The sequence below is a fragment of the Pieris brassicae genome, chromosome 12 (assembly GCF_905147105.1).
Source record: "Pieris brassicae chromosome 12, ilPieBrab1.1, whole genome shotgun sequence".
In the NCBI taxonomy this organism is placed as follows: domain Eukaryota; kingdom Metazoa; phylum Arthropoda; class Insecta; order Lepidoptera; family Pieridae; genus Pieris; species Pieris brassicae.
Genome location: NC_059676.1, coordinates 4447583 through 4475579, shown reverse-complemented (window position 1 = coordinate 4475579; position 27997 = coordinate 4447583). Strand labels below are relative to the sequence as shown.

Sequence of the window (27997 nt, the reverse complement as noted above, 5' to 3'; positions counted from 1 at the left end):
AGAGATATACGTATTTAAACGCCATCTAGCACAAAATATGTGGGCTTTACAAATTATAGGTCATGCTTCCCGCGACCAGCCAATGTATAATAATAATGCTTCAGTTTACTTTGCGGAAATATAGATGGCTTTATATGTATTTTTATTATATAATACGCGTCGGAGTAACAGTTACTTCACTAAATTGAATTATTATTATTATAGTTTGGTTGGAAAGATGGAGATTAACTTCTACAATTGTATATACGGTATGGCGTATATTGTATAGATTAAAGGGATTGTTATTGTAAAAAGGGTTTGTTAAATGTAAAGAGGTAAATTATCTTTTATCTTTATTTAAAAAAATCACAATACCTACATCACATAAAAAATATATAGTGAAGATCTGCATCATTACTTCTGGAGTGGCGCTTATAACTATTTCATGCTAAAGTTTTTTTAATTACCCGCTCCTTAACCATCCTAAGGATATATATCTTAGTTTTTAGAACTTCAGTCTAATATCTAAAACATATACGTATATAGACACGAATCATACACAATGGGATAATCTATTATTTATTACAGCATATTGTTTACTTTAAATTTGGATTTTTTATATGTATGATTACATTATTTTTATACATTTTGAATATTTAAAAATAATGTCTCAGATTTTACTAACAAATACTAGTAGATATACACATAAAATAGAAGTCATCTTTAGTAGAATTTTTCATGATTTATCTAGGAACATTAATGTGAGTATATTTCATTAATATAATAATCTATAAATAAACTAGAGTATTTTTTATATGAAACATAACTATTAATTTTAAAGAAAATTCTAATAACAACATATAAAACCACAGATGATAGACCGAGTACAAAATAACCACAGATTACTTTCCAAGAATAATTTTACGAGAAGCGCCAAAGCTTTGTCCGGACTGCGAAGCTAGTTTGTTTGTTCCAGCTTGTAGGCCGATGACAGCATTTCCGGCACGAAGAACGTCTTCGCTGAATTCACGTCGATTTTCTTCAGCTGGCTTGGGACCTAGGAAAGGACCGCGCCATTCTGGGTGTTTGTAGGCCTAAAAATAGGTTTTTTTTAGTAATTTACACGTCTTTGAAATTTTATGTACACGTAAAATAAAAGTTGACAATATTAGCCATCGTACTTTAAAGCATTTATTTATTTAATGGATATTATGAGATGGGAGACTATTAACTTGGGAATATTTTGTCATTGCCTACTGGGAATATTTTGTCATTGCCTACTGGGAATATTTTGTCATTGCCTACTGGGAATGTTCGTGAATGATGAACGTTCAGGAATGTACCTTTAGTAGCGAAGGACCAACGGACTCTGTTTATTTTAAATATTGTCGTTTATTATCTCGCAAAAATCAGAAATTTAATAGGATAATCAATGTTTTATACATATTTCTAGTTACTAAGAAATTCTTTTGCTTATGCCACTTTTATTTATTTACCCTTGCATTGTAATCCCCAAATTTTAGAAATGCAAGCTTGTAAATCGGAATAGTATTTGTCCTTAACCTCGAATTAGCTGATTAAAATTACTTTGCTGGAAATCGTTCGTGTTTTAATAACTAAGAAATATTATTAATCGAAAAGCTATTATATATTTTATATTATATATATTAAATAAGATTAATTTACCGTTCTGCCGACGGCGAAAACAGTTTGAGTTACAAGCGCAATATTCTTCTGGTCCCAAAGATCAGTTGTCTGGAAAAGGTCTACATCTGGTACTCCATACTTTACGCAAGCTTTCTGGAATCTGTAGTATGGAAATATTTTTATCTTCATTACTTTCAAGTATACAGTGATAAATATATTATTATTAGAATAGTGTTGCAATTTGCAAATGCTTTCTTTGTTAATTTCGTGTATTGGCGGGTAGGTGATCACGGCGGTCTCAGGAAAACTACCTTACCGGTGAAAGAGTATATTTCTGATGGATTATATAATTGTATGCGTCTATTCATCGTCGCAGCTTTCTCGTATAATATATAAAAATTAAAACTATATATATTAAAATATTATAATAACCGCTATTTTTTTTAATAGTAAAGTTAACTAAAATCAAGCTAAAAATGTAGGTTTTGAACTTTGGGAAATTTTACATATTTGTTTACTTACTGGCTTATATTGTCCATAAGTTTATAGTCCCCACCGGAAACATTGACCTTCGAAATGATTCCTGGTTGCAACCTGTTCATCAGCTTGCAAAGAATGATGCCGTCGCGTAATGCCAGCTCGTAGGGTAGGTCAGATGGAAACCGTTCACCAATCACAGCTTCAATCCATCTTTGTGCTTCGATTTCTTTTTCTGGCTCGCGCTTGCCGGCACACTGAAATTTTATATAAACCATACTATCAGTTAGAGGAAAGGAAATATGAAAACCATTTTATGTATTTCATATTATGTATTATTGATAAAACTGTATCGGTCTTATTGAAAAGTATACACTATAATATAGCACCCACTACATTACGGCATTATGGCAAAAAAAATAATGTAGCAAAGCTCTTTATTATTTTTAATTGTGTAAAATATTATTTTAAATTAGAAATTATTGACACATTATTGTTGACCGATTAAGTCAATTAAAGTAGTTTTAATAACTAATTTACGAGATTTTTCGTTTAATTCGCCTTTTAATGCGGTTTTTTACGATACGATGACTCGTAGCAATTAAAACTTTAATATTTGTATTTTGGACATAGAAACGGCCTAAATCAATATGATATGAGTTGCGAAAGCAAAATTAAACAAGAAGAACAAATAATTGATAATTCAATTAATTTCACTACTAATATAGTTTTGTTGGATTAGATTCATCATATCGACCTTGATATTATTAGCTCTAGCAATTCATACAAAATAAAATTATTTTATCGTTCTCTAAATACATAATCCGATTATATTTATGGCTTGACTTTAAGAGTGAATGAACGAATGTCATTTATATTTAGATCACGTTTAGCAATTTGAAATATGTTGAGTTTTTTTTTAAAGATATAATCCTTGTATATGTCATACTTTATTACTTACACCCATACACTAAATGTCTTTGATGAAATTTTGTATATGCCTAGAATGATTTCATGATCGTTTCAACAAATAAAAAGTTTATAGGGATGTTCACGGGCGCGTGCTGTATCTAAAGTTTTGGCAAAGATACACCACTTTATATTAACTGTACAACAAATCATTAACCATTAAATATGAATGAAACTTATGTCCGGGCCTCAGACCGAATTCCGTTATGTCTTTATAAACGCAGAATAAACCGGACTGTGTTTTTTTTTTTATATTCTTGCATTTTTTATTGGAAACATTATATAACGGGTGTACTAACAGTTGAATAATGTTTGTGGCATAATGTATACTTCATCTGCTCTAATTAAACACTATATTAACTTCGTAATATATATATATATAATCACGATTATTTTAATATCTAAATAAATGAAGAGAGACTGTTATTAGAGCTCAATAAATCAAGAAACCGGAAGATGCAATGCGATGGAAAAGCTTCTAAATTTAAGAATGAGCACAGATTGCATATTTTTATTAAACGAACACGAAATAAACTTTATTACCCTACTATATGTATGTATATCGTATAATTTTCAGACTCTTAATTTTAAACTATCGAATGATAGCCTACAAATAAAAAAAGGGAATTGAAAATTTATTGTAGTTATTATCTTAACTATATAACTATATAATTAAACGAATAATAATGAAGATGGACGCCTATTAAAATTAAAAGTCTTTTAGAAATCGGACACCATCATTAATTTATTATCTTTACGGGAACGTTTGATTTTCTTAAGTTTTATTTTCGTAATAGTGTTAGCAATGAAATATTACATCCGGAATCGATCATGCTATAGCAAGCTGAAGACCAATGTCGTAATGACTATTATTACATGTAATGTAATGTTGGAAACTTTGAAGCAGGGCGGATTGACGTATGCGCCTCTACCAGCGTCAAAAGTTGGGCGGGCGGCACAGTCCGCTTGTTGATACCGATCTAGTAACTCGTTCCTTTCGTGTTGTCCAGTAAAGTTCTGTGACCTTAAAATGCCTGTAAGATCTTCTTTTACTTCATTTTATAAAAGTTATTATTAGTAATTCATTAAATCGATATTGTATATTTTTTTATGATGTAGTTTATTTATGTTATTGTTATCTTTGTTTACATTATTGTTGTTTTGAAATATTTATTAACTGATTACCTATATTTAGCATAAAGTACCGGATCCATTTGCTACTCGTATACAGTAAGTAAAATAAATTGCACCATCTGCTCTTACCCAAATGTGCCAGACATTACAACAAGATAAGAGTTGTATGTTTTCGTAACGAAATGTATTTTCAGAGATGATTCTGGAATCCGAGTTTACCAAACGACTTGGCACTGGAGCGAATATTTTATGGCCAGTGTTCAAGAGTGTTTTATAGCGTAATACAAGAATTTATATTTACAGCCCAGGAACAAGGATCAGGAGCAAGAAGTTCTCAACTGGATATCGGCTGTGCTTGGAGAGCCCTTGCCAAATGGCGCGTACGAAGACGTCCTTAGGGATGGTATTGTCCTGTGCAAGCTAGCGAATAAATTGTCACCGGGATCGGTTAAGAAAATCCAAGAAAAGGGCACAAACTTCCAGCTAATGGAAAATATCCAAAGGTATTTTTACTCCTTAGTGTTCAACATAATTAAATTGGTAAACTAAATTCAAATTTAATTTTTTGAAGGTTCCAAGCTGCGATTAAAAAGTATGGAGTACCCGAGGAAGAAATTTTCCAAACAGCTGATTTGTTTGAGAGGCGTAACATTCCGCAAGTGACATTATGCCTTTACGCATTGGGCAGGATTGTAAGTTACTTTCCACTATTATAATTACTCACGCCCTTACAGAAGTATTAACTATTCTCTCCTTTACAGACACAAAAGCACCCAGAATTCACCGGTCCTCAACTGGGTCCAAAGATGGCCGAAAAGAATGAGCGCTCATTCACAGAAGAACAACTAAGAGCCCATAACGCAGAATTAAACCTTCAAATGGGTTTCAACAAAGGTGCTTCTCAAGCTGGTTTGGGTTCATTTGGCAACACTCGTCATATGTAAATATGTACCAAGTCTATATTAAAATTATCAGTATTTTTTACAATCAGACATTAACTAAGTTCGGACGTTTTGGAAGTTTTTTAATTATAAAATGTTGTTTAAGAATACATTAAAGCTTCTTGTTTTGTTGCCTGTATTTGTTGAAGAATTTTACTATGTCTTTACATGATTAAAATGGAATATTTACAATTTAAAATCTAACATGTACCTTCAACTAAGACTTGAATCGTTTTTTTGTAAATAAGTTTTTTTACTTTATTTAAATAATATCTTTTTCTAAATGCTTTGTTTTATTTCAAATCTTATTGTAATTTTGCTAAATGAAGAGCAAGTAAACTTTGCTCGGAATTTTCAAGTGAGAACGTCATTCTATTTATAAACGCGATGATTGGTTTGCTCAAGTGATGCCAAATACTAAATTAATAATTTTAAAGCTTTATAATGTATGATGGGCCATGGCCTTATTAATTTCTGTAATGCGTTCAAGATTAGACAGATTGAGGTCTTGTCACAATAACATTACACGTATACACGTAACATACGAATCCTAATATAAAAGTGAATCTTTTTGTCAAAACATAATAATTGCTTTGTTTTAAGCAAAGTGTAACTATATATTATATATCGTCTTACACTTGCTACGGACAAAGTGCTAGGAGGACTCGTTGTTCTTAAAACATTACATAGATTTTATAATGTATGGCTACCTTTTATTAAACATAGTCGTGACGTACGTTTACTAAATACAACCCTAACCCAATAATACACGTTTAAAAAAAAGCTAATGGCGCTACAACCTTTTAGGTCTGTGACCCAGATATCTGTATCGGTTTCGTGATCATTTGTTTTTTTCTAATAGGCAAGTAGGTAATCAATTATTCTCTGAACTGTGCCTGGCAAACGTCGACTTTTTGCCAGAATTAGCACTTCAGGGATGAGAGTCGCACGCTGAAGCCACTAAACTAACGCGTAAAGAATAAATTGAAATCGTAATAAATTACGATGACATTATTATGTACCAAGCATCTAAATGTAACACAACCGCTCAATATTATCGTGTTTACAAAACAGCTTTTGTCGGATCTTTTATTATAGAATATAAACATCAAAAAACACGAATTGGTTTCTATGTTGTATTTGACTTCAGTCGCTCGCGATCTGTTCTTACTGAAAAGATGTATATTAATAATCTTATTGGTTGTCCATAGATAAGCCTTCATGTAAGAATACAAATCGAATACTTTTTTTAGTTCCCTAGTTTTTACTTTGCGTACATTAAACGTCAATCATGATGTGTTCAACTTACGTTTTAGCTTCGAGGATTCTTTGTTTTGGTTAATAATTAATCAACAGATTCATTCAAGATTAGTTTACTTTTTAACTTAAAAACTCTGAACCATCCTATGGTTACGGCGAAGGAAGTGTATGCTCAATATATAAAGTGTAATTATCCTATGTACCTTAATAAATATAAGCATTACTATTACTAATTAGTCACTAAATGAGTGTGGCCGAAGCATGACTCAATACAGGTGTCAAGAGCAACAATCAATCAACACTTTCCATTTATTTTGGTCTTGCGGTCGTACACCCTCGATGTTTCGATCTATTTCACGAAAACTCTTTTTAAAAACTAAATAAATTATAAATTAAATAACAATTTTTGGCACTTTATACGAATATTAATTATTCATTTATTTACACTTGGTTACCTTTTATGAGGCAACAGGCGGACATCGTTCGTCTTGGGTGGACCAAACCGAGGTACAGAAATGTAGGAAAAATAACTTTGGTGAATTTAGTTTTACTTACTATTTAACATTTGGAACGGTGAAGGAAAACATCGTGATTTACAGGAGACCGATCACTTACTTGCCTATTAGATTGACAAATGATCATGAAACAGATACAAAAATCTGAGGCCCATGCCATGTCACTGATTTATTTTATTTTCGTTTAATCGGTTCGAGGGATGTTGCGTAGATCTCTTTTTCGTTTGTAGACAAAATTGATCCAAGTATGAAGCGCCTAGAGCCGGTGTTATGTTTCAATCTTAGTTTTATTCGCGCTGGACCAGAGGCGCTTTAAGATCATTCATACAAATATTATAATACTTTGGTAAGCACCTGATGCAGCTGCAATCCAAACATAAATATGTGTGTAGGATATGGAAGTTGTAGTACATAATACTTGAGATAAATCTGTTTTAGAATTATAATAGTAATCTTTTATAAAAAAACGTTGATCTCTCTTAGCTTAGCTTTGAATTTTAAAACTGGATATTGCTTTTAACAAAAACTCAGGTTCTAAAATATAAATCATAATCAATATAGAAATGATTTATGAAAGATCAAAACGAATGTTATTTGTTCGTTTTAATCTATTGAACATTTGAACTAGTTTATATTCCAGTCAAGCTCCAGCACATTATACGTTTTCGTAATAAATTAGGCGACGAGAACGAAAATAACTTCTTGACGAAATAACAGTACTAACAGATGAATGGTTTCTATTTCAGTTTTGATGCAATAATTTTCTTTTCATTTTAACTTAAGATATGTTTGGGAAGATATTTCAAAAGATTTAAAAAATCCCTTTAATCAGAACAATTTTTACCTTTTGTAACACTGAGTTTTTTTTTACCTTAGGATTTTGGTATGGATAACACTGTCCTCCTTTCTTACATTATATTTATTATAAAAAAATAAATATATTGGGTGTGATGCAAGCGTAAATAAAACATAAATCAATCTCAATATCGGGCTTTCAGTTCGTCTGTCTTAATTAAACGTCAAAGTCTCCACATACTTACTTTGTCAGTCATATTTCAGTCATACTTAAAGAAAGATTGCATGGAGCAAAAGTAAAAAAAAAAATATGTTAAATAGCTATCAGGAATACATAAAGTATTAGGAACTTGTAAATGCAGAGGTTGGATGCGTAAACCTGTGGCCCACACAATATATTTTGACCAGGCGCCAAGTGTTCTACTGGAAATCAAACATGACACCCACATTGATGTTACGTGAGTGTTTACTAATTACATATATTCGTCATGTCAAAAAGGTATTTGCCAAATTAGTAGCCTTTTGCACGTCATCTATAACAAACGTCTCGAAATGTAAAATAATATTGTGACGTTAATTCTAACGCCACAATTGTTACAATTATTGTCAATATTTTTTTTCCTCATGTCTAAAGTCTTTGCAAATGAATTAACGTATTTGAATGAGATTATGAAACAAAACAAATAACATAATTGATAATTCAAATATCAAAGTTAACCAATTCAAAAACTTTTAGTATGTAAAATAAATAACCTAATTGGTTATGGGCGGAGGAACAGAAAAGTGGATCAAGACAGTATCAAACAGGTGCCCAAGGTTACAATAAACGATAAAGAGGAAGACAATTTAGAAGGTAGATAGACCAAAGTAAGGAAACAACAGGCAGACGGGAATGGCGGGATTTGGAGGAGGTCTTTGCCAAACAAAGGGCACACAGATACCTGAAAAGAATGTGATGGAAATATAAATATGTTTAAGTGTAAAAGTATCTGAAATAAAAGGCTATTATTATTAAGTATGTGTTGTGAGGTCAAAACCAAAAATATGTATTTTGTTGCAAGATAGATTTACATCTCTGTCCTTTACCCTTTGTCGAGTTGTGTAAGTGACGAGACTGCATTCACTGCTCAAGGCCGGTTTGCTTATACCTCTTTACCCTCTCGTCTAGTGGAAATTTCCCAAATCCTTTGCAAAATTATAAGTTACGAAACGTACTAAATGAATAGAGATTTATAACCAACTTTTTAAATTTTTCAACATCCGAAAATATTTAATAAAAAATTCCATTCAAAGCTTATTATATATTCTAATTATAGACCAATTATCGAATCTGTGCCTTGTATAGACATGGTTTTAACTTCAAAACCAAACTTTTAAAACGACTTTTTTAACCTGGAATGGAGTTTTATATTTCCTATACTTTTTACTTGGAATTTTTCATAAAATTACCTGTGATAGAAGACTAATAATTGTGTAAGTAGTAAATACATTTTCATACTTCCGATTGGTCAAAAAATTGATTCTAAATGTCATATGTTAGTTAACAAATATAAATACGGCCGTTAGGCACTGCGAAGACGAATAGTCGTGACACAATTTTCTAAACGTATAAATAGATATTACAGATAGAAAAAATTTGTATGCTTTAATAAACTAAAAAACTACTGCACCGATTTAAAAATTATTTCACTATTACAATGCTACATTATCCATGAGTCACATGACTGTTTTTTTAAATACTTGATTCCAGCTGTGCGAAGTCGAGACACTCCTAGTTTAATATATAGAAGAAAATTGGCGTGATGTAAAGGAGATATAAAAAATAGAAAAAAATTAAGATGCCAATCGAATAGGAATGTTGTGATCATAAGAAAGATCAAGAAAAATCTTAAGCTTTCGCCGCCATTAATCGATTACAATGGATAACTGAAAAACGACACTAAATGTACAAGCATTGGATAATTTTTATTCTACACAGACAAGAATTAGTACTTTCAATCTAAAATGGCAGTGAATGCCAAAAAAATCCTGTTTCAAGTTAGACTGGTTAATCTAAATCGGGCAATCGTAAAACCCACAAACCGTACAAAATTGTTACGTTCGTTCCGTATCATCAATTCCTTGAACACGGGCATATGTCGCAAATGTGCATTTCATATATGCGTATGAAACAAAATGACACATGAATACACACTTGTTACTTCTTTTTGTTCATATTAGCAGAAGTATACGGACACTATAAAATTCTTTAATATTAAAACGCCTGTGAACCATAAAGCGAACCATATTGAATAAATAAGTTTGTCTAACAGTCGTACGTAATGTCTAGTTATTATTATTAATTATCTCTAATGGAATATGATTGTAATATTGGTGAAACTCAGATACAACATTTGATACCCGATTGCGTAATGTATAAGGAAGCAAGGGCTGTTAAATACCTTTTTAACCAACTTCAAAAAAACACTCAGGTCAACAATTTGATGTGTAATATTGTTCGTTTATGGTAAATTTATTTGAAATTGACGAATAAACAAATATATAAACGACAGGGATAAATTATGAAATCAAATTATTACTGGTACGAGTATCACGAAAATTTTATATGTTAAGTTGGATTGGATGGATACTTCTGAACTTTAAAAATACATTTTAAGTTGTCAACCGTGGAATGTAATAACTACAGGTTCCATAAGGAGGACAAAGTTAAGTTCTGTTTACGAAGTCAACAATTGCATGGCCCCACTCCGAGTGTTGCATCAAGAACCGAACAGGCGGGGGCTTAGTACGCACCACCTCGGGCCACCTCGAGGTATACAAAGCAGTTCTTTAGAATATAATCATGAAGTTTATACTAGTTACAGTGATATTGGTACACCATATAACCGCGGAACACTATAAAACGAAGCGTAAGTACATTTTATGTCAACACTGACGACCCACTTTTAAATGCCGTCAAACATTTAATGCCGTAAATGCATTACAACATCGTGATTATATAAAATAATGCAAGATTTAAATTATTTACGAATGATAATTTTAACAGTATATTATTTAGTTACACTGTTGATGATAATTGTAAAAATTTGTCAATGCCCGATTTCTACGTAGAACCGGAAAAATCGCTAAAATGTGAAAATTTATGAAATAATTAAAACCTTTTTTTTTGTTCAGCCAGCTTTGTTAAAACGTGTTCGTTGAGTGATCCCGATTTTGACGATTGCTCTAAAACAGCTGTACAATTATTGTTCAATGCATTGGGACCTGGTAAGTCTAGTACCTACACACTATACATAATTTGAGGATCGTATTTAAAACTAACTAAATTTAGTTTAACAATTAACCATGCAAACCCTTGCTTCTTAAAGAAAAAAAACATTGTATAAGGCGATATATCACAGTGAGCTAGTGAATATGTAGCCCTAATAACAAATTTGTGTTCCTGGTGACTAATTAAAATATACGTACTTATCTACGTAAGTAGTGGTAACACCACCCGACATTGCACAAATGAAACGTGTTTGAGCGGTTACCGATTACAGACCTCTTCATATTCGCTGCGAGCCTATTCATTTTTTATTTAAACAAATTTATTTGTTTTAATTTATTTTATTTAAACAATTTAATTAACTTATTTATATTAATTAATTTGATATAATTGAAAATTCCAGTTTATTATGGTCGGGTTTTTATGGTATACGGTATCAGGCATTTATATTTTTTATGATGAAAACAAAATATTGTTTGCCAATTAAGTTTTATATTTAGTTAACTAATAAGTACTTGGTATGACAAGCTACATTGCCTCAATTACGAAATCAATATAGCGCGGAAAACGAAAGTGTCTGTATTTCTTCGCTGGTTCTTAGAAACAAGATCACTAATGTTTATAACTAAACTTGTAAAGAAAACATATAATAGTTAATAGAAGTATCGTCCTTTACTGACTAATCGGCACGATGGACCCAATGGGACAGATATATTATATAAATTAATTTAGTTGCGCTGGAAATCGAACCTAGGACCCAGAGGAGCACATAGTTTGCTGAACTGAGAGGCACGGAAACAGTCATGATGCCTGTATAAAAACTAGTAAATTAATTACAATTAATATTTAGACAGTTAAGTTTTAACTTAATAATACCGATTTTTCAGGTCTTCCAGAGATAGATTTGCCTCCATTAGACCCCTTAAAAATACCAAAAATAAGAATATTACAGGGAGATGGCCCCGTTAATGTCAACGCAGCGCTTGACGATGTTACCGTGTCCGGCTTTGGTAAAACCGATGTTTTACTGAGTCAGTAAGTTCTTAATATTTTATGCACTCCTGGTAGCAGTAGGAACAATTTGATCGACTGACCAACTGTCGGAATTGAAAAATCGGAAATCCGTGTGATTTCCTGATAAAATAATAAATTAATTATCCGTTAAATATGTATGTATTATTTGTTGCAGAGTGGACAGCAAAACATACGACTTTTACACAAAGGTACGAGTACCAAAAATAAGAATTGAAGGAACTTATGATTTAAAAGGAAAAATTTTATTGATACCTTTAGTTGGTCGTGGTCGGTGCTGGTTTGAGCCCAGTGAGTAAAATAAATAATATATAATTAATTTATAAGAAATTTACCGACAGGCAGCTTCCATTTTTTTTAATTTTTAGGTAACATGACAATTGATATCGTCAGTGACGTGAAATTATATGAAAAAGATGGATTTACGTTCTTTAACGTTACTCAGGTTCATGTTAAATATAATATTGGAGTTCTCAAACTGTATATGCACAATCTATTCGACGGAATTTCATCCTTAGGTAAGATTTGAATCACAAGTTGATTTATTTTTGTTTCTAATTATATCATACCAACTGTTAAACAACGACATCTGTTTCAATGTCTTTACATTTGATTCATAGATTTTATACTATTCGATAACAGAGGGCAGCAGTTGTTATCAATATATACTTTCTGTGGATTATGTGATCCTAGTACCAGTATGTTACAAATTGCAACGTTTGAGACACCACTCAACTCTTTCTTAATTTGCGAAGTTTTTTTCTATTTAATTTAGCTTTAATCATAAAATATACGACTTAGTTATTAAACCACGTTAGTAATAAATATTATTTTATAAACATTTGAATCATACAATTTGATATAATTAAATAATTCAATTTATTTTTTAGAGGAGAGTACGAACGCCTATTTAAACGCAAATTGGCGCCCTGTGTCCGAATCACTTCGACCAATTCTATCAAAAACAATAGAAGATATTCTACTTGGATTTATGCGGCAAATATTCCATAATTTACCTGCAACCTTTATGATAGAAGACGTGAAAAATAATAGTTTATTAAGTAAGAAGGATGACAAAAAATAGTAAAATAATGTTAGCGATTTTAAAAACCCATTAACTACTATGAAATTTACAATAAAATCTTTCTAATAGTGGACAGTAATTTCGAAATAATATTCTTTTTAATAGAAGTTAAGATTTATGAAAATGATATTGTTTGTAGTGTAATTAATTGGTTTGTTGCGCAATGTGTTTGAATTGATAAATGTAATATTTTTCTCCCATTACTTTACATTAAATTAAGACCCTAAAATCATGAATTGTTAAGGTGCTCACTAACTAATGACATAAAACTAGTATTATTATGATTAATATTTTTTTAAATAATAATTTTAATAAATATACGTGTAAACATTATTTTCTTAGATTCCCTTGTAGCGTTAGATTTTACAATGGCACGTGCTGTTTATACCTGAAGCTTTCAGGTATTGATGCCAAGGTCATGATTCACTAACGTTAGTCACCCATACGATATTAGGATTTTCGTTTTAAACCGATTTATATCAACATGAACACAAATACTATTCATAAAATTACTAAAAATATTAGAAATTATGGATGAAAGAAACAACGTCATATAAAATTAGTATGTATTCTTGAAATTTCCTTAATAATTGAAGGTTTTGTACAAAATCAATATTAGAGGTTCCTTAATATAAAAAAAAATATTATTACCTGCCAAATAGGACGACCAGGCATTATATTTGTTTTTCAAATCACTAGCACACACAAAACACACGCCCGTTTGGCACGTCAACCACTAGATGGCTCTCTTGCAAAAGTGAAGAACAAAATAACCTGTATTGAGTCATCTATTCCTGTTTTATACGAGCCGCAAAATGTGATCTGAGAACAGACATTACGCAGAACAGCTAAATGCTACCCAAAATATCTTCTCACGTAGAAAGAAACTACTCAACAAATAAACTCTTATGGTAATTAGTTTGTTCAGAGATATAAATATTTTAAACGTATTTTGGACTACTTTAATATTATTCGTATATAATGTAATATAATATTATATGTCAGTATTCAATGACACAAATTATGTTAATAACACAGTCCCAATACAGAGTGTGGTATCTTACATATTATAAATATTGCTAATATATAGTTTATACTACTTACTAAGTCTATATATTATATAAAGGGCAAGGAAATTGTGAAAGCGTGAGTTTTTAATCTTCAATTTAAAGGCTTCAATTAATAAGAGAGTTTAGACTTGAGAGACGAGAAGAGAAGAGATTTTGCATTACAACTCTGCGACCCAAAATACGTAGTGTGGCATCAGAAAAGAAAAGAAAATCATCGCTTCCTTTCCTGCGCTAATTTCGTGTTAAAATACAATTATATACATATTTTACTGGCATTAGAGATACACTGCCACACAGACCAAACTTTTAAATTTGTTTTAATTTTATATTTATAAATGTTTTAATTATTATTATTATTCCTGTGTTAAAATGTATAGTACTGTGCATTTGTGTATCTGTAATATTACTATAAAATAAAGTGTTATTATACAATCTACCATATTATATCCGTTATATGAATAAATTTTGTATGCATATAGCATGAAAATAAAAAGTCCAATCGTTTCTAGGTCGTTAGTGTATTTAAGTATTAGTTTCGGGTTATAAGCTAAACAATTCTTGTAGGTCACTATGTCATTACAGTTGGAAATTAAAGTATGCTTCGACAACAAACTGATAACAAAAAAATTATTTATTTACCAACAGTAAATTCAAACAGGTTCTTGGTACGTCATCGAGCAGGCTCACCAACTTCATAATTTGCAGTTTTGTATGCAGATAATTGCAATCACATCAGATCACTCCTACATTATCTACAGTCCTTGTCCAACAAGTTCCTGGTAAGGCAGAAAATGAGGTGAAGATGATTCTTATTTTATTTAATGTTATTATGATTTTAGGATAGATTTTAGATATTATGGTGTTCAAGCATAAGCAATTAAAAAAATTATAACAGTAATTAATAATAAAATTACCGAGATAACAGATGTAATCTAATTTTGAAAAATAATTTTGTGTATTTTTAATAAATGGTGGATAGAGAGATAGTGAAATAGTTCTAATCAATGTATGATCGTACACTTTTTCCATTAATAAATTAATAAAAGTAACGCGTCCATTAATTTTTGGTTACGCTGGATAGCATATGATGGACTTATGAATATGTCATTAAACTTAAAGGATTCAACACAATTTAAAACAGAACAACGAGCAATGACCCAGAGAAGGGTGCACCTAAGGGGATAGGGCCCCTTTGGTGTCATTCACAAAAGGAACATTAACTAGGTCCGTATAAATGGAAAGAGATCGTGGTGCATACATGCACTTTGCACCGAATCTGGGTGACGTCATCGCGTTCGCATTGCATTGTTTGATGTTGCACTTTTCAAGTATGTGTCATTTAATTTGTTTTGCTCGCAGCGTAGAGCACGTTTCGTACTGCTGTTTTGTTTTGTTCAATTATATTTAGTTAGTATTGAAACATTAATGTAGAAACAAATTAAAAGGTCAGGTACACATGAAACTCGATCAAGACTCGATCAAGACTTCTAAATATTCGAATTCGAATGCTTTGTTTAATTTAATCAAATATTATTATCACAACAAAGAACACAAGTATTACAATTTAAGTGCCTTTGTCTGCGCATGGTTGAAATAATAATACATTTTTCGAAATCTATTTCGATCGCCACATCATTACGTTCAGCTATGTAGAACACGTGTTCGGTAACGGCCGTTATAGCGGATTCCGTTATTAAAAATAAGTTTCGCAACTTCTGCGCCACCGTCTTAAAATAATTCGTACGTAGGTTGCACCTACACATGATTCTTCAGAATTTCTTAAAACCGAACGAACACTTTGTAAAAAAAGTCCGGACCAAAAAACGTTTAAAAATATAGTCTATATGATTTATGGGTTTTGTATTCTTATGCTTATAAAAGCCATGTACGCCCCAGATCAATAAATAATATGATGTATTTTAACGTGATTCGTGTGTTAGCAGAAGAAAATAGATTTTTATGGTCAATAAACAGATACATAAATGTAATTTTATTCGTAACAAAAAAAACCGAAGGAAGGAATCAAATGGGACGTGTATATTTTTTTATGTCCAAGTATAGCCACTCCGTCCGTGGACCTATCGGGATAGAGGTGTCAAGTTTTTCGTTTTTTATTAAAACAGGAGGCAAACGGGCACTTGATGTTAAGTGATAAGTCCGCCCATGGACACTCTTAATATTGGTTGAGCGTTGCAAAAATAAAAAATATTGTTATTTAATGGCTTTTTAATTACTGTTAAGGCTTCGTTTATATATTTTTTTAAAGGAATTTATATAATCTTATTTTCGTAAGATTGGATTCTACAAGATTACGAAGGATTTATAAACATAAAACTTAGGGGAAATGGTTTTTGATTGGAAAAATGCCCAGAATAATAGACAAAATATTTTAAATACTCATTTTATTATTACAATGTTGAATGTTGTTTGAACGTTGATATTTTTTGAATAAAATGACCTGCTGAGTTTAATTTAAATAAAATAAATTGAAATATGGAAACGATAGAGAGCTAAGCATGAGCTGGTTCAACATTCTAAACTAATTAATACCTATTTGATGTCTCCAGAAAATTCTGTAATCATCAAACCTCGTCGAGAACGTACTTGACGTTTCAGTTCAAGACTGTTACGAGAATAGCCCTCTGAATGTTATGCTTAAAATAGAATCATCCTTCTATATAGAACTCTAATTTCCATTAATTTCCAAACCGTAACGTCATCAACAAACAGTGTTGATTGGATATGCTGTTTTAGTCAAAATTCATCCCAGCGTAAACGTAATTTTGGACACAGACGAATGAGTAGTTAAACGATAGCAATAAGATTGATTTAATTTTTATGTATGTAATTCGTTATTCATAATGTAAAAAGTAGTCGTGATACAAAATATCTATCTACTTTATCACACTGACTCTTTCTAAGCGAACTTAGCCTCGAGTCGGTACTTAACGTAACTGAATAAAAGGCGTATCTGTTATTTGTTAAACATAAATATCTCTATGGTGTTTTGTTACGTACCATTTGAACCCTAAACATGAACGAATATTTAAAAAAACACATTATGTAAACCCACCTTAAAAATATATGTGGACAGAAATCGAAATGTCCGAAAATTCCTCATTATGTTGAACGAGAATGTGGACGGAACGCTTGGAACGTGGGCGCCTGTAAGCGGAGAATCTGGAGCAGGCACTTACGATCGCCGTGTACTAGGATAACATGAATATAAAGAAGGTGACACTAGCGTCCAATATAAGTAGCGTCGATTTTGTAAATGTACGCCACCTATCGGACAGCAGCAGCAGCATTATTATGGAAACATCTAATATCGATATCACGCCACCTATGAATTCATGTTATAAACTACCAACAATAGCTATTGGACACTAGATGGATCCCTTTTCTAAGTAGTGCGTCAAACTAGTCGAAGGTGATAGATAATATTTATCAATCCTCCGAAATGTATTAAACATTAACAGTATCTATTTTTAAATTAGAAAGTGGTAAAAAATAAGAGCATCGTAGTAAATATACTAGTATGGGTATTTAAGGTGTATAACGCACACATGTGTTGTAATATTTAGTTGTGTCGAGTTTCATACTATCTTTTAAATTGGGATTAGAGCTGCAAGTATATCAGAATAATGTAATAGCCAATTTTTGAACATACTTACCATCAGAAACTAACATAATATCAAACATGTACTAAATTATTTTCTCGACTTGCTTTCCTTGAATGTGTAAATATCGGACGATGTCACTTTTTTCTTATTTGGGTACCAAACAGATTATATTCAAAATTACAAATTCAAATAAAAGGAAAATTAATGGTCATGAATTTACTTTTACTTGACACAATGATAATTTCAGGTTGTTTAGTACTTTAAAACATAAATGGCGCCAAAACCCAGGGCATATCAGCGCATGCGCCAAAGCGGGGGCTGTCAGTCTATTTACGCGGTAAATTGAAAATGTTTTGAAAAGCTTTAAAACGAAAGAAACACTAAGGAGGTTGTCTCTGTTAGCTTTTCTTTTACTTCCCTAGATAAAAAAATAACAAGCATTTACTACCGAAATTTTTGCAATAGTATATGTTATATAAAAATTGATATATAGATTATTAGAGTGAAGGTGTTGGTTTGATGATGTTTCAAAAATGTATGTAGTCTGTTTTTTAAATAATAGTCCTACTAGATCATCACTGTGATAATGCTTTGGAAGTACTATTGAATAAGTTGTATAAAATAAGAGTTATTAATAAAAAGGATGTTGGTGCTTCACTAATAAGAAAATAACGTTATTGGCAGGGCATTTCACTAGTTCTCAACTAAACATTGATTGCTATTGATTTATAAAGTTTTGGAAACACTAGAACATTTAGGTGAAATAAAACTTTCCAATTGTCTAAGACAGTAAATATTTTATTAACTATTTTGTCCTAACATTAATTATTACGAGAAATATTCACATTATTTTATATTACGTTGCTTACAGCCAATAATAATCTACGTTATTTATTTTGTTACATTAATGTAAGCTAAATAAAATTAATAGCATGCTTTAATAATTATTATGGTAATTATATATTTTTTACAACCGGAATACTATTGTATAAAATAAAGTAGAATGCCATTTTCAGTATTTGTATCTTAAGATAGAATTCAGAGACACGTCAAAGCACAAACTTACGCCCTTTAGCATAGAAGACTTACAAATATAGATGTATCTCTAAATTTTGGCCTAGAATCACATGAGGTTATAAAATAACTACACCGAAAAGTATGAAACTAGTAATCTAGTATTGAGCACTGTCAATAAAACGAAATTTAAAACATTTTCTTTAGTTACGCCCTAGATTTTTGTAGGCGTTTATTTTTTAGTTTTGATAATATACCTTACATTCAATTGAAATATATATGCAAATACTAATAGTATAAAATTATATATTTTACAAAATATGTTTAATAACTCTTATGTTATATGTCATGAAATTAATTGTAATTTACATTATTGCTTTGAACACGTATCAATCATATTTACATCATTTATTATTTAATTTACTTAATAATACTTCGGTAAGTTACTGTTATGAATATCAGAAAATTTAAAAAATAAAATAAGATTTCAGTTCTCTATAAATTCCGAATACCAAAGTTAAAATACATATATTAGGTATTTTATTAATACTTATTTACATACACAAATTACCAAGGGTATATCTCGCTATATATGTTATATTGAACGTTAAAATGTTACATATACAAAAGTATTTTCTGTGTTTTAAACTAGCCCATCGTATGCATCGTCAAATTCTTGTTCGGAATCATCATCTTCAGGTGTTGTTTCCTTATGATGTGACATTTCTTTTTGGGCCAGCAGCCGGTCACAATCGTTAAGTCGAGCGAGCAAAACTTCATATACACGGTTCATAGAAACCACCTTTTCTTTACACGACGGATCTCTTTCTAAAGCGAAAAGTCGCGAATCCAATAGCTTTATTGCGCCAACAATGTAGTGTCTCAAGGTTTTAGTTTTATGCTCTCGGCTTATGTTGTCTAGAAACGCGCAAACTTGTCTCTCACCACATAACAAAACGTCAACATCGTACGCTAAAGGGGAATGCTGCCGGTGTAAGAATGCTATTAGCCGCTTCGCATATCGGCGGTATGTTCTATAGATTTTTCGTTTCCTAGTACCAAGTGTTCTGCCCATTGTCATTGATTTCTTCATATCATCAATTACAGCTTTGTAGCCAGCGTCAATTTTAGAGTCAAAAATATCACGAAGTCGTGTTTCTACAGGTTGTAGTTCATAGGGAGCTGGTGATGGCGGTAGGGACGGAGACGATGGGGGCGGTGATAAAGGCAACGAGCTACGTGCACTGTCATCTTCACTCGATTCGCTTGACAAACTACTTTGAACTGAATTCGCCTCTGGTACGGCATAAGGTCTCGCTCGAGTTCTAGTTCGTTGGACACGCGCGGGCCTTGGAGCGGTTCTAGCATTGTAAGCTGTCAGAACATTTGCGTCTTGCTCAGTCAGAGGCCGACTTCTCTGTGTAGCTGCTAGTGGAATAATGCGTATTTTAACTAGCGCATAGCTTTGATGTATCTTAGCTCTAATGCGAGGGTCATCGTAATCTGAGCCCCAGAGGTCTCTAATAGCTGTTTCTTTGAGATAACGGACTTGGCATAGTTCGCCATTGAAGAATCTCTTTCGTTGTTGCTCGTTGAGCGCATCTCGTTCGGCGCCTGTGAGACCGTGGATCTTGGTGAGATGATCTGGTAGTTTTCCATATGTGAATCTTGCGCAATCTTCAATAGGACAAGGTATGTTGGCATGGTTTTGTTTCTTCGTACGAGTGGCGGTTGTAGTCGGACGCGAACTCATTTTTGTGGATTCTGTAAATAAATGTTCCTTATATAACTTTTATTTTAATATGAATAATAATTTGGTGTGGTTTAAAGGTCTATTGTAGTTAAGAATAATAATTAATGAATTGATAAGGTACAAAGAGCGAACAAAAATCTACAAGTTTCTAAAGGTAAAAAGAGAGATTTAGATTATATATAGTTCCTGTGAGATATTTAGAAATGTATATTATTTTCCAGGCCATTACCTAGCCGCAACCTTTCCTAACAATAAAAAATGAAACGTTTGAAATTTATCGCTGATCTTGAATTTGTTGACATTAGCTCCCGACGGAAGAATATTTTCTTCAATATGTGATGTTTTAATTGAACTATTCCTAGATGCCTAATATTTAATTCAATATTCCGCATTTAGCATAGTTACTTCTCAAACTCCTACATTTGAACTGTATAAAATTAAATTAATTTTAACAAATTGAATTTATAAAATTATGAGACCTGTCCGATGCTTTCAGTGTTTAACGCTAGCGTGGTTGATCGATTACGATCGATTATTGGTACCAAGTTACTAATATTAAGACACTAGACTTCACAACCGTATTCAGAAACAAAATTTAACATTAAATCTGACTGCCGTGCGTCAAAACTGCGCTAAGTCAAAACAAAGAAGTTTAGTGATTTTGATAATAATTGCGTACTTAAAATACGGATTTAAAACTTGAGACTATAACATAAATAGTTAATAAGTATATCAAGGGGTATTTTATTTTATTAAACGTTTATATAATATTGGCAACGAGATAATTTATTTAGAGTATGTTTATCAACAAGGGTGGCTGTCCAAGGATAATAATTGTGTTGACGCAGGCCGGCGGCTGTTTACGGAGAGCCGGCCGTCCTTAATTTATTGAAAACAATACACTATCTTCGATGTCATTATTTGGAGCTCTTAGCTTAATGGAGTCTTAAGAATTTTTATAGCTGAGAAAACGCTATGTATTTTTGACGTTCTTTTCTATTTTTAGCTGTTATAATCATCATTGCGATAATCAGCCAGTGAATGTATTGATTGAAATTTAGCTTAAATTCCGATTTTAGGGTTTGAAAGAATTCTGTGTGATATCTCGGTAGAGAGAAAGTGCTGCAACTGAAGGACTGTGGTGGAAAGTTACGCACCATGAGACCAGCCACGGTAATCAATCAAAAAGAACAAGGAATCTCACCTCGTTGATTGATCTTGCGCTAAAAAGCAATGTATCTAACGTAAAGGATACTTGAGCTGATCAATTACTTGGAAACTTATTTTAGATCAGCAGAAATAAACGTAAGGCCTGCTAGTGGAGGACCGGGAGTGAATTAAGGGTTTCGTTTCAGGAGTGAAAACACCATTTCGATCAGGATACGTTCAGTAAGATCGCAAACTGCTATTTAAATAATTATAAAAAAACAGCCATTGTTTGTAGACTAGAAAGAAATTTCTTGCGTGGCTAACGGGTGTGAGATAAATAGCGAAAAATAATCAATAACAGATACAGAAATCCTATCCAGTGCCTATCCTGTGGGGATTCCAAGACTTCAAACAACACTGCAAAGACATTTATAATTTGAAACAAAACAATGAAATATTAGGGACTATCCGAAGAGGTTTGATTGAGCTAATATTTATTTTTGAAATTAGCTTGTACCGTCTTGGGCCGGTCGCCGCGAAATTATAAATAATATTAATGAAACGGGCCTCAAGGGAGACGATATCTTGCTATTGTTTAATATACTTCAATTAATAATTTTGATTAGCCCTAAGGAAAGTTCTGGAATAAAGAATGTAAATTGGTATGAAATGTTTAATAAAATAACTTCAGGGCAACGTTATTTATTTTTCAAATGAAGCAATACAATTAGCTTTGTAACGGATGACAGTGACCTGGAGTTTTGGCTTCCATTCCCCGTGAAACAATGCTGTTAGAAAAATAATTATGTAGCGTGTAAGAATATGTAAGTATTGTAGCTGCAATTATTGTACCTACTGAAAAAGCTTATTGTCCTTTCGGTTCAAAGATACTTTATTTCTCAAAGAATTACATTCACTTAGTGGGTACATTTATAGTGGGTTAGTTATGTACATCGTGTTATGAAATTATTTGAAAATAAGCTGTATAAAATAAATATATTCGTTCCTAACAAAATGTTCAATATTTTTACAAAAGTGCAATTACGTCGCATTGATATTAAAACATGCATTATGTGAATAGTAATAATTTCTTAAACTCGTTCACAGATAAATGATTATTTTTCTTTCGGTTATTAACATCATTAAATACATCATAGTAGTCAGTATTCATTACTTAAGAAAATTATATAATTGTATTACAAGTTACAGGAGGTAAGATTTCTCATCAAGTAATATGACATAAATGTCACGGATTTCGAAAGTTTTCATAAAGACTCCCCTTTTAGGCGAAGTGCGAGTTGAATAAATAACTAATTTACATATTTAATACAGGTATCGCTCTCAGATTCAATTGTTCAAATCCGTGAATTATTAAACTGAGTCGCGGTTAGCTTATTACCCTCTAGAACAATCAAATATTCAGATCAGCTGTTGTTTAATTAGTAATTTACAAATAATTCAGAAGGTTCGTGTTAATTAAATTTTTCTATCCCTTGGTAGTCCAAACGCATTTTTATGTCAATCTAAGTATTGGACTGTGCCAATATGGGCAAGACTATTTTAGTTTCTACTGCTTGGATAATTTTCGCTTTTTTTATACAACAGAAGTTAACGTACAGGAGAGCGGTAAAACCGCGGCCACTTACACTGCCAGAGGGCTCGCGCGTTTTGAAATTGGTACGCTCTATTCTTAAAGTCGTATTGGTTCGGAAATACTTCAGTTCAGTACTACAGTTGGTTCTACAAATTGGTGGTACGCGGCAAAAACAGCCTTAAAAACGCTCAGTTGCGGAACGACGGATGTCGAGTTAATACGAAAATTTAAAATAATCTGCCCGTTTACTAGAGGTAAACTGTTATATATAAAAATATAAATATAAAGAAAATTTTAGATAAACAATAACTTTTATAGAAATATCTTTATAATAAATAATCATAATTATGATCATATGCTATCAATATAAGAGAGAATAAATAGTATTAGACTAAAAACATTTTATAAAATGTTTTGAAATACGTGCATCGCGATGCAAAGGTAGGGGAGAAGGGGGTTGTTGCGAACACCCGAAAACAGTCAACAAAGGGGAGACGTAAACAAGGGTGCAAGGGTGCTCCGATACAATAAACAATTAGTTTAATCGATACATGCAGGAAGTTTATCACTTTGTGTCTTTAGTGTAGAATGTTTTGATTTCTAGTTTTAAAACGGATTACAATTACGTGATATATACGATTTTGTTTATTACTTCCATGCTGGATTCCAATTATTTACTCAAACCACATACAATATTATTTTGTGATAAACACAAATTATGTTGTAGTATCTATGTAATATATGACTGCCAAACATGAGCTGTAACTTTCTCACAAAATAAATGTTATGTCAAAATTACTTAGAACGAAGCATTAACGATAAAATCACTATCTAAATTAAAGGATGCCAAAACAACTTGTAAAAGACTGAAATGGCAATGAGCGGGACACATGAAAGAAGAAGAAAAGAAAAAAATGATAAAGTAGATAGCAGAGGTACCCTAACGATTGAAAGACATAGAAAAGACGGCAGGCGTCGGGAAGACGACGCGACGTAAACAGGTCGAAGACCAGATCAACATGGTGATATTCGGAGGTGGACTTACAAGACACAAACAGATTGGTTGTAATAATAGTAAATAATAATAATAACATATACATATAACATTATAAAAAAGAACTCTAGACTAAGTACATTATTTTTTTAATACTCGTAGAACATAGGGCAAACCGGCAGGAGTTACCTGATGTTAAGTGATACCGCTCATAAATATACAAAGCCAGAGATCTCGCGAGCCTGTTGCCGGCTTTTAAATATATAATATGGTTAATAATAATAAAATGGTTTGAAAATACTTCAAATTCAAAAATAAACACAATTCAAAATTTCTTTATTCCATAACAAGTTGTTTTAGCAGATATAAGAGCCTCTGAACTAAGTCTAGGGAGACCTGTATATCAGGATACTCCGCTCTTCCAACGGGTTAATGAAATTGTAACACACACACACATACTTCAGTGGGCAGATGGTTCCACAGTGGTGGTGCGTAAGTAATATAGATGTCGTTGGGGAATGGCGAGAAAAAGGCAGAGGAGACTTCGACCGGGCTCATGGTCATTCATAATTTCAACAAACGATTTTTTAAACGCAACGAAGTTAACATGTAGATTATTGATATGGCCTACTTTATTTTTATTAATTGCTTAGTTTGGTTGAAATGTGTGACGCTATTACTAGAACAGCATATCATCATCTAATTATACAACGTAATTAAGTAAATCAGTGGCGCAGCAACCTTATTAGGCCTGGGCCTCAGATTTGTGTATCTGTCTCATGATCATTTGTTAATCTAATAGACAAGTAGGTGATCTTCCAGTGCCTGACACGCCGTCGACATTTTGAATCTAAGGCAAGTCGGTTTCCTCACGATGTTTTCTTCACCGTTCGAGCTAATGTTAAATGAGCAGATAGAAAAACCATTCACCAAACCTACGATCTCACGAATGACAGTCGCACGCTAAAGCCACTAAGCCAACACTGCTCTTCTAAGTATTTTTTAACAAAAAGCAATATAAAAAAACATAAGTAGGATGAAAAGTGACATTTGTTTATTTTTTAATTAGAAAATAGTTCATAATAGCAAATGTCAAATACAGGTTATAATGTCATAGCTAGTTTATAAATCTCTAAATATATAAAATACTCGTATCGTTCGTTCCAATACTCCCCCGAAACGGCTGAACCAATTCTTATGAAATTTTTATGCATATTCAGTAAGTCTGAGAATCGGCTAATATCTATATTTCGAAACTCTAAGTGATAAATTATTTTTTTAATGATACCACATACAACCCTTAATTTTCACCGCTTTACTATCAACCCCTATATTTTATTTGTTAATTAGAAAAGTATGACTAACTCTGAGGTTTATGTAGACAAATATTCACAGAAAAACCTAGTAAGTTTTTATTCCGGAAAACCGAACAGTCTCTGGGGTAGCATAGCAAAATGTTCCATGTTGGTATGTACTAAAAAGGTAGGCTAAGTAAAATCACAGTAAGGGGAAACGAAGTTCTTGGGAGCAGTTAGTAACTTATATACTGTTAAGATCAAAAAATCAATCCCTTAAAAACGTGTTCAATTTGCAAACTTAATTAAGTGTTATTTAAGTTAATATTTATATAAAGTTTATTTTAACATCATCAATATACAATTTTTTTACAAGATATTGAACTTGGGAAATACTTCCCAAGTTCAATATCGTTCGTTTACGTAAATCACAAGTAGATTTTTATTATTTAACTACCCGGAGTAAGTTACTATAATAAGAAGTAAGTTATTAACCATCAATAAATTGGGACATACATTAAAAAGCATATTAAATTATTACTTCAACAATTACTATTTAATAGATAAAAAAGTAATTGTTGAGTAATTATTCTATGACAACTATTAAGTGAGATAGAGAGTGTTAACATTATTTTAATTTTTTTAATTATGAAATCATATTAATGTCATTTAAAAATGCTTCCTTGAAATTCAATTAGTTTTGGAGAATCATACTAATACAAAACAACTGCACTTTAATCTACAGTAACGGTTGTTTTAAGTAATCCATAAAAATAACCTACCTGTTAGTAAAACTCCGAACCGTTCACGTTGTTTACGTGAGTAAACACGTTGTTGTTATTTATCGTTAACAGCGAAACAATCGAAACACGCTCCTAGCACCGCTTTCGAAACTCGACTGCCGTTACGTAACAGATCCTGGCAAATTTCTTCACCCATCCCTCAATTTTCATGCATTTTCTCTTACACCCCCAATTTAAACTGACCTCCCCTGCCTCCTAGTAATAGTCTCAAGTCGGTATTATAGCAGTGAAGGTATTAAGCGGTGGAGGTCTTATTAAAGTGGTTTCACTTCTTTGTACTGATACCTTCGGGTATGGTCGGAAAACTTCGGCTAGAATCGAAACAAGCCCCGCCTTCTTGACTTGGACACCTGAAAGGAAATGGTAGTGTGAAATTTTCTCATTTAGTGAAGCGCTTTGGTTGTGAAAAATGTAATCAATATTATATATTTTAAAGAGTAAAAGGTATTGAAACTGTTTTAAATCCTATTTTGACATAAATACGTACATGTCGTCGTAGATTTTAATTGTTATACGGGATTTGAAAACCTTTTTCTTTATCATAGAAAAAACTGGGTTCTCTAATCTGTTTAATGCAGTGTGTAATTTGTCACCTTTTGTCATTGAAAGTTTCACTAAGTTTTTTACGCATAGATTGGAATTCATTTCTTGAGGATAGACAAGTTGTGCGGTAAATTATTCTGTTGAGTAATAAAATTATTAGTATTCAATTTATTTAATAATTTAATACGTGCGAAGCTAGATTGAGTTTGTTATAAATGTTACATCAAATCCGAATTTGTTTGAAACCAGTAAAAGGTTATTAAGAATTCTTGTTAAGGATTCATCACATTTTCATATTCGAGTCTCACTAAGAATTTTATATCGACTTAATTAGCGGATCCTTCCGAGCTTGTTCTATGGACTTATATAATTATTATATGATATCAAATATTACTTTAAGATACGCCCATCGAGTGGGCGTGTTTAAACAGTGCACGCCCACTGCCTTTAGTAGAGATTTTCTGAGGCGAGAAAATTCATTGTAACACGTCTAAATGCAGAGCATCAAGCTCTATATGGAGAGTTTAATAAAGAGGTAAAATTTAATTTAGTCGCATTATTTAACAATTCATATTGATCGGTCTAACTTTGTAGACGATTGATTAATACCTGTAGAATGGAGTGATAAGCTACTTATGCGTTAAGCTACCAATTAAATATGTCGGTTATTCATTAGGAACACCATAATAGTTACAATAGTATAAGTATTTCATTCATATAAGGAAAGATTTGAATAAAAATGAAAAAACACAAACACTACTAGGGCGAGTTCAATAATCCTTCCATCATAATGCATATCTCTATATATGAATTGAATTTTTAAAATATTAAATAAAATCCAGCCATGCGAAGACGACCGCCGCTAGTATATATGTCGCAGCCAACTAGCTTAATTAGCCGTTCAATTAACAGCCTTAACTAAAAGTGCCATTTAACTAGCGGCCTGAAAGGTATTCAGCCGTTTGTTACAATATGTGGGTTACACTGAAAATGTTTAGAACTGGCCAGTTAGAGACATTGCTAATGAAATTTTTTTTGAATTTCAATTTTAGAACTCT

At 32.0% G+C, this 27997-nt stretch overlaps 4 protein-coding genes across 4 annotated transcripts; 2 read left to right on the top strand and 2 right to left on the bottom strand.

Moving 5' to 3' along the window:
* Window positions 1-324: 324 nt before the first annotated feature.
* Window positions 325-13903, bottom strand: LOC123717209 (muscle-specific protein 20-like). Its single transcript, XM_045673093.1, has 4 exons — window positions 13753-13903; window positions 2149-2360; window positions 1666-1786; window positions 325-1073 (listed from the first exon to the last, which is right to left on the bottom strand). Exons 1-4 carry the CDS (start codon window positions 13774-13776, stop codon window positions 882-884), a joined length of 549 nt encoding a protein of 182 aa, XP_045529049.1. The 5' UTR covers window positions 13777-13903; the 3' UTR covers window positions 325-881.
* On the top strand, window positions 3975-5431 carry LOC123717210 (myophilin). Its single transcript, XM_045673094.1, has 4 exons — window positions 3975-4108; window positions 4510-4709; window positions 4778-4898; window positions 4968-5431. The coding sequence occupies exons 1-4, from the start codon at window positions 4103-4105 to the stop codon at window positions 5148-5150; spliced, it is 510 nt and encodes a 169-aa protein (XP_045529050.1). The 5' UTR covers window positions 3975-4102; the 3' UTR covers window positions 5151-5431.
* On the top strand, window positions 10396-13304 carry LOC123717208 (circadian clock-controlled protein daywake-like). The gene is made up of 6 exons (XM_045673092.1): window positions 10396-10626; window positions 10892-10984; window positions 11873-12020; window positions 12175-12308; window positions 12386-12535; window positions 12908-13304. The coding sequence occupies exons 1-6, from the start codon at window positions 10560-10562 to the stop codon at window positions 13099-13101; spliced, it is 786 nt and encodes a 261-aa protein (XP_045529048.1). The 5' UTR covers window positions 10396-10559; the 3' UTR covers window positions 13102-13304.
* Window positions 13904-19451: 5548 nt separating the features above from the next.
* Window positions 19452-26456, bottom strand: LOC123717408. The gene is made up of 2 exons (XM_045673390.1): window positions 26376-26456; window positions 19452-20572 (listed from the first exon to the last, which is right to left on the bottom strand). Exon 2 carries the CDS (start codon window positions 20559-20561, stop codon window positions 19452-19454), a length of 1110 nt encoding a protein of 369 aa, XP_045529346.1. The 5' UTR covers window positions 20562-20572; window positions 26376-26456.
* Window positions 26457-27997: the final 1541 nt, after the last annotated feature.

Excerpts from the sequence above, each read along its gene's own strand:
- LOC123717208 (XM_045673092.1), top strand. The coding sequence starts at position 10,560 with ATGAAGTTTATACTAGTTACAGTGATATTGGTACACCATATAACCGCG. Across the intron at positions 10,627-10,891 it reads GGAACACTATAAAACGAAGC|CCAGCTTTGTTAAAACGTGT; the intron begins GTAAGTACATTT and ends TTTTTTGTTCAG. Across the intron at positions 12,536-12,907 it reads CGACGGAATTTCATCCTTAG|AGGAGAGTACGAACGCCTAT; the intron begins GTAAGATTTGAA and ends TTTATTTTTTAG.
- LOC123717210 (XM_045673094.1), top strand. Across the intron at positions 4,710-4,777 it reads CTAATGGAAAATATCCAAAG|GTTCCAAGCTGCGATTAAAA; the intron begins GTATTTTTACTC and ends AATTTTTTGAAG. Across the intron at positions 4,899-4,967 it reads TTTACGCATTGGGCAGGATT|ACACAAAAGCACCCAGAATT; the intron begins GTAAGTTACTTT and ends TCTCCTTTACAG.
- LOC123717408 (XM_045673390.1), bottom strand. The coding sequence starts at position 20,561 with ATGAGTTCGCGTCCGACTACAACCGCCACTCGTACGAAGAAACAAAAC.
- LOC123717209 (XM_045673093.1), bottom strand. The coding sequence starts at position 13,776 with ATGCCTGGTCGTCCTATTTGGCAG. Across the intron at positions 2,361-13,752 it reads CTGGTCGTCCTATTTGGCAG|TGTGCCGGCAAGCGCGAGCC; the intron begins GTAATAATATTT and ends ATAAAATTTCAG. Across the intron at positions 1,074-1,665 it reads TTTTCGCCGTCGGCAGAACG|GCCTACAAACACCCAGAATG; the intron begins GTAAATTAATCT and ends ACCTATTTTTAG.